Source organism: Sciurus vulgaris (assembly GCF_902686455.1).
Source record: "Sciurus vulgaris genome assembly, chromosome: 1".
NCBI classification, from domain to species: domain Eukaryota; kingdom Metazoa; phylum Chordata; class Mammalia; order Rodentia; family Sciuridae; genus Sciurus; species Sciurus vulgaris.
Genome location: NC_136461.1, coordinates 138,047,574 through 138,059,690, shown reverse-complemented (window position 1 = coordinate 138,059,690; position 12,117 = coordinate 138,047,574). Strand labels below are relative to the sequence as shown.

Genomic DNA, 12,117 nt, shown 5'->3' with positions numbered 1-12,117 from the left:
TACTCTGTGAGATGGCACAGCAATTTGGAGATGTGTTAGAGGTGGATCCAGCTTTTGAGGAGCCTGAAGTTCAGCAGGAGAAACACAACACATTCACAAAAGTCAAATGCCCACTTGTGTTTTGGAAGAATGTTTCGAGAAAAATGGGAAGGCTGTACAAAAGCAGTAGCACTTGTGAGTTGGCAGACAGAAGTTAATAAGTGAGATACTGATTTTGCTTTTTTAATAACAAAAACATTAAAAGATCACCATTGTCAATAAAGTTAATGCAGAGGTAAAGTGGAAAAACATGTCAAACTTTCTTTGGGTTTTATGAAAAATCAAAAAGTAAATATGGATCTGTCATAACTCCTTAAGGTACCAACCAGCACCCTAAACTTCCAGTGACCTGTCCACATCCAAAGGGTCTGAATGACCTGACCACTTTAACCAAATGACCCCAAAGCTGTATCGAGTTACTACAGAAGCACTCATTTGACTTCACAAAGGGGAGTCACACAGATCCAAACACAAATAGTTTTCCAATACTATCTGGGAATTCTAACTACTGTCAAAATAAAATTCCACTTTACATAGTGAGTCCACCTTACCCATAGACAAGCAGATTCTTCTCAACTCTGAAACACTCACTCCTGGCGTAGCCCTGTGACTTATCCTGGGGCCGCCGAGGTTTTGCACAAGGTTTTTCTTCGGAATCACTTTCCAAGTCTGAAAACTCCATCAGCTCATCCTCCTTCACTGCGCTGTATAGCCTGGTCTGTTTTCTCACTCTTGGAGTGTCAATAACCAGGTTGTTCTAACAAAAGAGCAGATACACATGAAACTTCTGAAAGAGTGACCCTTGGGTTACATCAGACAGACGTCTGAATAGAACTTCTCACTCACCCTCCCATTTAAAGCATCAATATCCAATTCAGCCTTCTTAGCCCACTTTTGCCAGAAATTTGGATCATCCAAAGAAATATCTGTTCTATTTCCGGATGCAACAAAACTGGCCTAAAAGGGGAAAAAACAAAAACAAACACAAACAAAAAACGCATTACTTTGAGATGCTTTTCTCAGAGTTAGAATGCAAGGCAGATTTTGTTTATTCATTCACTCAAATGTATGTGTGTGTTTCTCCACCTGTGCCAGACACTACAGTGAATGGGCCTGGGATGAAGAGACTCCCTCAGGCAGCTAGCTCACTGTGCAGAGGCTTAGACAGACGAGGAAACAAAGGTGCACACCTCAGCATGAGAACTGACAGGGAATAGAGGTATGTACAGGTGCAAGTAATACACAGAGGAGGGCCACTTACTCCCCATTTCAGGGACCTGAGAACCAAGAGGTCTCCTAGAAGGATAATGCTTAAGCCATACTTTAAAATGTTCACTAAGCAGGACAGCACTGAAAATATTTTTGGCAGAGCATGTGCAAAGGCACAGAGGAGAGGAAAGGAGATGAGGGTCCTCAGGGAAGAGCAGCCCAAGGGTAAGGTGGTGAAAGAGGCAAAAGCCAGATCAAGCGGGGCCTTATGTGTGCTGTTAATAGTGTCAGAATTTCATCCTGAGGGAGCCGTGACGATTTGAAAATAGTAGTACTCTAAAGATGGACACAATAATATAGTCAGAGTTAGATCATATCAGTGTCTCAGCATGAGAGTAGAAAAGGCCACTACAGTAGTTCAGAGAAGAAATAATGAAGACAGTAAATGGATACAGTAAAAATGAAGAAAAAGAAGCTGTCTAGAAAGACATTCTTTAAAAGACAAAATTTAATGGAAAGTGTGGGTGAATATGAAGCATGAAAATGGAGGAAGAAGCCAGGAAGGAAAAAAAAAAAAAATCAGTATTCAACTCTATCATCTGAATGGTATTGCTCAGGCAGGCAGATAGTTGTACGTGGGTGTGTGTATGAGTATGTGTGTGTTTTAAGGGGTGGAGGAACAGGGGTGATGAGTTTGGTTTTGCCTATATAGTGCCTGTAAAGACTGAGGAAAGAACCTCTTTTAAGAGGCTGAAAGATGTGAAGGAGAAGGGGTTGGGTCACAGAACCCAGAGAAGAGCCACTGCAGACTAGGGCAGGTAGGAAGACAAGGAATCCGCATGCACACAGAGCAGCTGGATCCCTAACTCACACCACTCACACAGTTCAGCTCAAGACAGAGTGTATAGACCTGACAGTAAGAGCTGAAACTACAAAAAACTGCAAGAAGAAACTTAGAAATAAATCTTTGTGGGTCAGAGAAACACCAGAAGCACAAGCGATAAAAGAAAAAAAAAAAAAAAAAAAAAAGGAAACTGAACTTTTAAAAAAGTGCACATATTAAGAAAAAACTAGGAGAAAATACCTGTAATCATATTATCTACTACAAAACTTTAGTCCAGAATATAGAGAACTTATAAAACTCAGTAATAAAAAGACTAATTCCTCAAAAAATGAACAAACAATTCCCCAAAGACTACATCTGACTAATAAATACAAGAAAAGATGATCAATACTCAGTGATATTAAAATAAAATGCAGGTGCTGGGGTTGTGGCTCAATGGTAGCATGCTTGCCTAGCATATGTGGCATGTGTGAGGCACTAGGTTTGATTCGCAGCACCACATACATACGTACATACATACATACATGAAGTTTAAAAATTTAAAGTAAATAAAAAAAATAAAATGCAGAGTGGGAGACTACTTCGCACTCACTGGATGGCTATAACTAAAAATCAAATCATATATATAAAATATTGATCAGGTTGTGGAGAAAATGGAACTCAAATATACTGCTTAGTGGGAAGGGAACATGTATAGTCTCTTCAGCAAGAAGTCTAGTAGTTCCTTAAAGAGTGAGATTTGGGACTGACATATGACCCAGCAATTCTACTCACATATGTCCACACAAAAACCAGTATACAAATGTTTATAACAACATTATTCTTAAAACCCCAAAGTAGATGCAACTATCCACTATCAACTGATAAAAGTGGTATACTCATATAACAGAATATTGTCCAGCAATTTAAAGGAACAAATTACTGAAATATACTACAACATAGATGAACCTCAAAAATGTCATGCCAAGTGGATGGAGCCAGACACAGAAGACCATGTATTGCCTATGTTTCCGTTTATTTGACATGACCAGAGTAGGTAAATCTATAGAGAAAGTAAGTACATTAGCAGTCTCCAGGGACTGTATAAGAGGAGCAGGGGAGAGGGATAGGGAATAACTGCAAACAAGCATGAGGATCTTTCTGGAATGACAGGAATATTCTAAACTTAGACTGAGCTGATGGTTGCACAACTCTGTAATATGGTAAAGGTGCTGAATTAGACAGGCAATTTTATGGTAAGTCAATTGCATTTCATTAAAGTTGTTAAAAAAAAGAAAATATAGAGCGGGCCCTGGTGTGGATGGCTGGAATAAAATGCAGGGGGAGCCTCTGAAGGGGCTCTCAGGTGGATGGCAGGGTGCTCAATGCAGCCTGGGCCAGAGCAGTTCTGACAGGGAGGCGGGAGGAGTGCAGGCTGGAGGGCTGAATCTAAGTGGGTTGAAGCAGGCAGTAGAGAAAGTTGGGGTGGACTACCCTGGGTGTATTTTAATTATGAAGAGTTATAGAGTTGTTGTAGCTAGACAGGAAAACATATGGAAGATCTTTTAAAGACATCTTTTAAAGACTTGATCCTTCTTACAGGCTATTTCAGAAATCAGGTTCTGGGGTGAGGTCAAGGACACAGGTAAAGGGAGCCACCTGTGCCATATACACAGAAGAGGACCCAAAATGTTTTATGTGTCAGGAACTCCCCAAGGAGCTAATTAATAATTTTGCTAATTCATAATGTAAAGTTTGGTTTGCACCTGGCGAGCACTTCCACAAGATGCTCTTACATGTTCTCCATCATGCTGCTAAAGAATACCCAGCCTCTTCAGACAGATTCACACCTTAGCAAATGTGGAACCTTTTCCTTCAGACTCAATGGTGATAGTGTGGGTTCGCCGAAGGAGAATTTGATCGATGTCTTCTTCACAGAACTTAGACCCTTCATCTTCCTCATCCATGAGTGCACCATAAGCCCCTTTTCGTAGAAGATCCTCTATTTCTTTCTTGGAAAGCTGTTGTACCTGTTTTAGAAAAATATTTAAAATATTAGACGTAATTTAGAATCAAAATATTTATAAACTAAATAAATGTTTCACTTTTTTCTGAAGATGATAAATCTGAATTACAACATAAGAAAATATAACAAAATCTTGATGTTGGAAAAATAATCAGATGCAGAATAATTTCTTACACTAGCTAAGTCAGAATAAATAAATAATTTGGGCAAGTGTTATTTTACCCCATTGGTAGCATTTTCTCGTCCACTCATAGATTGCAGAACAGCTTTATCCAGACCAAGCTTCAAACTAGCCTTGTCAAACATTTCCCTTTCGTATGAATTTCTTGTAATCAGTCTGTAGATTTTCACAGATTTGCTTTGTCCTATTCTATGACATCTAGCCTGAGCCTGAAAGAAAAAGAAAATTAATGGCTAGTGCCATGCACCAAGTGTTTGTGTTTCTCCCAAATTCATGTTAAAACCACTATCCCAATGTGACAGGACTTAAGAGATGGGAATTTAGGGAGGTTATTCTGTTTTGAGGGTGAAGCCCTCATGAATGAGATTAGTGCGTGGATAAAAGGAGGCCAGAAGAATCCAAGTGTGATAGCACGCACTGGCAAACCCAGCTACTTGGGAGGTTGAGGCAGAAGGATTACAAGTTTGAGGATAGCACGGCAAATTAGTGAAGTTTTGTTTCAAAATTTTAAAAAATTAAAAAAAAAATAAAGGGCTGGAGACATAGCTAAGTGATAGAGTGCCCCTGGGTTCAATCCTCAGTATCAGGAGGACATTAAAAAAAAGGAGTCCAGAGAGTGAGTTTGCTCTCTTTAGGTTATGTATAAACCAGGCAGTTGCCTTACTGAAAACACAACCTGGCTGGAACACTGACTCAAGACTTCCAACCTCCAGAAATTCTGAGAAATACATGTTTATTGTTTAAACTCAATTTATGGCATTTTTGTTACAGTAATCCAAACTAAGACCGTTACCAAAGAAAAACAAGTTCCAATAATTAATGTGGCCATTTGGAAGCAGATTAACACACTAAATTTCTTCACACATTAATAAACTTATTACTACTTGAATTCTCACAACTTTATTGGTGTGAGGATTCTCTGTCATAGTAAAATGTGTCTCTCTCTTTTTTAAAGGCATCAATAAGATTTCCTTGAATGTTTACCTGGAGGTCATTTTGGGGATTCCAGTCTGAATCGAAGATGATGCAGGTATCAGCAGCAGTGAGATTAATGCCTAGCCCTCCTGCCCTCGTACACAGGAGGAAAACAAACCTATCAGAATCAGGTTTGGAAAATCTGTCAATAGCTGCCTGGCGGAGGTTACCTCTTACTCGGCCATCGATCCTTTCATATGGGTACCTAAAAAAAATATTAACAAGGAGCCTGAAAAAGTGATCCAATAGACTTGCTCCTTTTTAAATGTTAAGTAAGTATCAAAACATGGACTAAATACTAATAGAACAATACAATTTAACACAAATAATTTCAGAGCCAACAGTTTCTTATAGCTTTTATACAATGGCTAAATGGCTTGAAGATTCTTATTTTACTTCCTCTTCAGTGACATACCTAAACTCTAAAAATAGCTGACCCTTTTAACAGTAAGATAACAAACAATTGCAATTTTAAGAACTATTCTCTAGTCTATGAAAGCAATGGAGGACAAACTGCCCACAAAAGTATATAATGTCTGCCTGTATCATCATATAAAATAATTTTATATACAACTATAGTTTTGAAGAGGAGATGTAACAATTTTTTCCCACTCTACCCCCTTTATCATAAATGTCACTTCTAGGTGAACCACTTGGAGCCTGTGTAGGACAATTTTTTCTTTCCTCTTTGTTATTCTGACACGGTGGCCCTTACCGTCTCTGAATGAGGTAGTCTTCCAGTATGTCCAAGCAGCGCACCATCTGGGAAAAGATAAGCACCCTGTGGCCACCAGCCTTCAGTTTTGGCAGCAGCTTGTCAATCAGCACTAGCTTGCCAGCAGCCTGGATCATTGCCTGGAGCTGAAAATCTGGAGACTCTGCATTGTGTGTTTCTTTAAACTCTTCCAAAATTTTCTCTTCAGCACCTGCAGAGATTGGACAGCATAAGTGAATACTCTAAAAGGTTTTTATTGCTAAAAACAATGAATTTGTCTTCAAAACCTACTGCAAACTACAGGAACCAGAACATCACTTTGTTTATTAACAAGAATCCATCCACTTACTCAAAGTTGGGCCTACACAAAATCATGGTTGTACAAAAGGGATCAAAGTTTTAAGCACAACACATTGAGGCATTTAAGGGGAAAAACCACATTTTCCAACAAACGTTTGCTGTGTGTAAAAACTGAATTTCAACAACAGACTGTCAAGCCAGAAGTGGTAGAAACAAGCCAAGGGCCAGATACCTACAGAAAATTTGGAACCTAAGTTGCTAAAGAAATGAAGAACTGTTTACTAGCTGAATATAAATACAAACAACAAAATCTGTTCGGAGACTAAGAAACAAAAGGATGGAGTCCTAGAGAAGTGTGAAGGCAGTATTTTTGAGTCTATAATAGCACATTAATATCATCATAAGGATGACAAAAAGGGAAGCTCGGTTTCTGGATACTCTTCAGGGATTTTGGGGTGGAGGGAGGAGCCTGAGCACACATCTACTACTATAATCTCTGAATCTCCCTCCACATTCACTACCAACTGATAATTTTATAAAATGCAAAAGTTCCATTTTGAATGACCCAAACCTTTTAAAGCTAAAAACAAACACTAAAACTAAAACAAACTTTTAAGTGTTTAATACAAGGCTTTCATGCTTAATCCTCTTTTTGCTAACAGCTCCACATGGACTTTTTGCTTATTCAAAGACTTGGTGCATTAGAGAGCAGTTTCAAGAAAATGACTTCTTCCTAAGGAAGAAGCCCCACCATTTCCTCTCCTGTTTTTATTCAGGAAGCAGCAGGTGAAGCTTCCTTCAACTTCTAGGTGGCTGGAAGTGGGCAGCACTGGCTTGCAGCCTCTGCCTCCGGCTAACAGGGCACAGCAGCTGTGCTCAGCCCTCTCCCTCACTGTGGAGATGTGCTCACCTGTTCTTCAGAACATACAACAAACACATGCACCTAATGGGATCCATTCCCGGCCTTAAACTGTGCCAGAAACTTTAAACTACACTTCCTACCACCGGCTTTAAATATGTGGACAGGAAATATAGGATGGGGACACATAAACCTCAAAAGGGTTTTAAAGGTTGGGACACACAGGTTCCAACTTTTAAACCACAACAACTCGGATGGCACTTCTTCAAGAAGCACAAGATTAACAAAAGAACAAGCTGATTTCCATTTTAAGGGTTCCTGTGGAACGTACCTTATAACACGGTCATATGCAGAAAGACAGTGTGTTTAATTGTGAATCAACAAAGAATTCACTGAGAACATTAAGATCACTTAATGTCTTTTCCAAGCACCAGGGCCTTTCACAAAGCACCACCTTGTCACAAAGGGGACTGGCGGAGAATACCAGCTCCAACATCATTATTGGCCCTCACTCCCTCTTGAATGAATAAAACTAATATTCTGAATTTTACTACAAGTATGGAAAAAACGCAAGGGTTTTTACTAAGAAAAAAACTAAAAATGCTATTTAAGAGAATTAGCAAAAATGTTCTTAAATGTAGTTAAATGATGTTTTTCAAAACATGAATTTAGAAACCCAGGTTCTAGATTCAGGAGATGGAGGTGCTTAAGAGGTGGGAAATATATTTAAGTTCATAAATTACATTAGCTCTTTAAGTTTATTTTGTATAATGTAAGATCTTTACAAATAGAAATGGCAGATTTTACTTATGATATTTAAATAAATATTTTTATTCATATGAAACTACAAATCCATAATCAAAATAAAACACAATGCTTTAGTAATTTAAAACATTTATGATTAATATTTTTTGAAAAGGAGATAATCATTTTGACAAAAACTCATATTTTAGCAGAAATATCTAAACTCTTTTACTAATGTTGAATTTATTCAGAGATGAAAAAAATCTGCCTTTTAAATGCTACCAAAATCTTCTCATACAGGGTAAACCAGAAAACTGCATTCTTTCTTATGCAAAAAAACCAACTGCTAAATTATCAAGCCAGCTCTTTGTTATGAATTCAGGTTCTTCAAGTCATAGCCAGATTACAGTAATATTTCATTTAAAAGCAATGTTAGCAAATATATTTCCTGTATGGTGCTCTTAACTTTACAATTATATGGCAATACTAAGGGAAGAAGGTATAGGGAAAATATTAAGAAGGAGAACAATGTCTATCTTTTGGTATCACACCCACATTTTCCAAATTACCAATTAAAGATTTACCCTGATAAAAGAATCGTAACCTTCATTCAGGAAATTAACTGGAAATGTGTTATGATAAGTCAAAATACTTGACTGGCTCTGCCCTAAATTAAAGTATGGTTGGTACTACATTTAAAAGGATATGTGTTATTAAAGGCAACTTGAAGTAAGGATGTACTCACTTCCAGCCTGAAGTCTTTTCACTTCAGCAGATAGATGATCACTATCAGGGCAGTGACTGTAATATCATCTAGTTAAATTAGCTATGGACAGGAAAATACTTTGTTACTGAATATTACATTGAAAAAAAAAAAAAACCTACTATTTGTTTCTCTAAAACTCAATCAGTTAGGTAACCCTTATATTTATTTTCACTTTGTTTACTATTTTCTGTGCTCTCCCTACCTCCAACAGTAACAACAAACAAACTCTGTTTATTTATTTATTTGGCAGTATTGGGAATGGAATCCAGGGATGCTGTACCACTAAGCTACAACCCCAGTCCTTTTCTATTTTTTTTATTTTGAGATGGAGGGTCTCACTAAGTTGCTGAGAATCTCATTAAGCTGCTGAGGCTGGCCTCCAATTTGCTCTCCTCTCTCAGCCTCTAGAGTAACAGGAATTATAAGTATACACCATTACACCTGGCTTATAAAAAAACAATTATTCCTCAGTTACCTCTGACCATCAGGGAACCTTGGATATGTTTTTCAACATTTTTCTTACACTTGCATTAGGAAATCTGAAATTGGACTTTTCATTTAAATAAAGCTAGTACCCTCATTTTTACTCAGTTACCTGTTTAACTTTGCGCAAGAAAACCAACTAGCAACACTTGCTGGTGCTTATAGTGTGCTGGACATTGTTTCAAGTGCTTAAGTAAAAATATTAGGTCCATTAAAAATATTTCTTATGTACTCTGCACTCTACAATCCCTTCTAGATTCTCTACCTTCTGTTTCTGTGTTGTTACCACTTTCATCTTGTGCACATAGTTGCTTCTATTTTTCACAAGTGCAGAAAGATTGTGCTATATGAAACTAAAGTTTAGTTTGACAGGCAGCTGTACTCTGCCATAACCCATACAAATTTTGGCTTCATATCTAAAATTAAAGACTTCCTTACAAATGTTCAATAGTGTTCAGAGATGGCTCTGTGACAAGGTGCCATCTCCAGATGATAGGTAAGAATTAGTAGCACTGGCCCTGGAGCAACCTCTGTGAAACACAATTGTCTACATGAGTTATCTGGGAAAGCTGTATGCTTAGTATGTATATCCACATTTTTTAAAATTACAAATTTCCCAAAAACAAAGCCATAAGAACACCTACTTAACAGATATTTCGTAACTTCTTGTAAGGACAGAGAACTGACCTCAAGGAATGACCAATCAAAACACATGCCAAAAAACCCAAGCCTCAGAAGCACTAAAGGGCTCCTGGGAAACTAATGGCCTACATCAGGTAACACTGGAGAGCAATCAGCCCATGGAATATACCCACCAGCTGTGTCTTTGGGGAAACCACCCAGCAATGCTCAATGCATGTCATTAAATGTGACCCAACAGGATGGATTTGGTGGCACAGACAGTTATCTAGTATTGCTGAGATTCTCTTTTCACATTCACCCTGCTGGCAACATTCAAATCTTGCTGTTAGCATCTCCTTTTCTCTTCTCCCCGCTTAGAGACTGTTATTATTTATTTTCTCTTCACCAGCTACTTTTCGCGAAATATGTTGTGTGCACACACGTATTTTCTACGAACACCATTATCTGCCCAAAGCCTCAACTCACCAACGGGATGGCTGACACATACCGTAATGGCCTTACAAGCACCTAAACACACTGTGGTTGGAAGGCTGATATATTAAACATATAATCATCACACACAACACTCTCTTTAGAAGATGAAGCTACAGACATGAACTTTTAAAAAGCAATTCACTGATGTCACATGAAAGCAATGACCTCAGGGTCCTCGCACTGAGCCCAATCTTCCAGGGACAGATCACTTTTTGTCCTATGACAACAGAGACTCCTGGATCTAAGGTGTCTATACATTGTGAAAGGGAGAAAGATTAGGAACTCTTTAAATCAGCTGTTCTAGAACCTTGTGGACTGGGAGAAAGTCAGAGTAGGCTTTGCTCCTTCTTCCCTGGAAGGCCCCTAACAGTGTTGCAGGCCAATTATAACTGTGCACAAGAACCCTGAATTAGCCCGCTGTCACCGTCTTTAATCCATATCATCTCCTGCCCAGACCGCAACCACAGCCTGAGCTGGTCTTTCTGCTCCTCTGCTTCCCCCTCCCATTTATTTTATACTGTTGCCCAACTCATCATCCTGAGCCATGTATCTTATCACTGCTCAGCTCAAACACTAGCAGTGGCTCCTCCTGCCAAAAGACTGGAGCCAAAGCCTGGGTGCCAGTATCTGAGGCTACGGGACCCCATCATGTCCAAGTGTCTGGTCCCACTATTCACACACGCACCCTGCACTTCGGGCAAGTTCCCCTTTGTGTTCATTGCCTCCTTTGCTAGTGTTATGACTTCCACCTAAATGTCTTTTCTTTCTTGAATTCAGTCTGGCAAAATACTTTCTATCCTAAAGGCATGTATCGAATGACATCTAACAGTTTTCCTAATCTCAATCCCTCAACACAATGGAGGCTCCCACGGGCATGAAACACTCACCACCTTAATGATTTCTGGAAGCATACAAGAGAGGTCCAATCCCTATGTGTTAATACCATGGGTTTTGTGAAGAGAAGAGCAGGGCCACAAACTGCCCATCGGTAACAGGGATGAACCATGGCCAAAACTTTACAATCATTTCTTATTCTCAGGGAACAGGTGCTGAAGGCCTCCAGATGGAGAGGAACATGAGGGCTTTAGCAAGGTCTGAAATGGCTGAGAGCTGCTGCCCACACGGCTGGAGTTCCTCTTTAGCACCTCTGATTTAAACACACACTCACCAAGAAAACCTCAACCAGGACTATCCGTCTTTAGCTAGCATTTCTCATGATTTCTAGCCATGGAGCACAAACAACTCTCTTCAAGGGAGGGAAGAGGAAGGAGACAAGGTGAGAACATGCTTCCAGGTCCATGGGGGCATCTGGCCTGTGTCTTCGGCACCACAGAGGGAGGCATCACAGAGAATAGGAAGCTGGAGAAGCCCACACAAGTGGTCAGGGCAGTACTGACTGTATACCAGGAAAACCTGGGTCTGGGGACGGAAAGTGACCTCTGGAGCCTCTACTGTCATTCAAATAAGTTTGCAAGCAGACAGGCTTACCATTGATTAGGTATGGATGATTGCAGCACTTCCGTAATTCCATCATAGTGTTTAAAAGGTTAGGTACGTTAGCTTGTCCACCACCTTTGGAAAGAAATGTAAAATTCTTCTCAAGGATGGCTCTGTAATATTTCTTCTGAATGTTTGTTAGCTCAACTTCAATAATAGTTTCTTCTTTGGGAGCCAAGTTCTTTTCTACATCCTCTTTGAGACGTCTCAACATCATTGGCTTTAGAATAGCCTGAAGTTTTTGCACCTAAAAAAGGACCTTAGGTAAATACTGGTATCATGGTTTGCTTCATATTAAAACATACTCTATGAAAAATTAGGAAAAACTCATTTATTCACCATCATTTCATTTCTCAAAGTCTAATAAGGGTATAAAGGAGCTAA

The 12,117-nt window shown here is 39.1% G+C and overlaps 1 protein-coding gene across 7 annotated transcripts in view; it reads right to left on the bottom strand.

Moving 5' to 3' along the window:
* CHD7 (chromodomain helicase DNA binding protein 7) overlaps positions 1-12,117 on the bottom strand; it is a 182,338-nt gene that overhangs the window by 24,497 nt on the left and 145,724 nt on the right. For all 7 annotated transcript variants that reach the window (XM_079144292.1, XM_079144288.1, XM_079144290.1 and 4 more), the window contains 7 exons: positions 11,725-11,980; positions 5,969-6,179; positions 5,263-5,458; positions 4,320-4,487; positions 3,922-4,101; positions 886-996; positions 591-796 (listed from right to left, as the gene is read on the bottom strand). In XM_079144292.1, the coding sequence (XP_079000418.1) occupies positions 591-796; positions 886-996; positions 3,922-4,101; positions 4,320-4,487; positions 5,263-5,458; positions 5,969-6,179; positions 11,725-11,980 (1,328 nt within the window). The remainder of the gene's footprint in view (positions 1-590; positions 797-885; positions 997-3,921; positions 4,102-4,319; positions 4,488-5,262; positions 5,459-5,968; positions 6,180-11,724; positions 11,981-12,117) is intronic.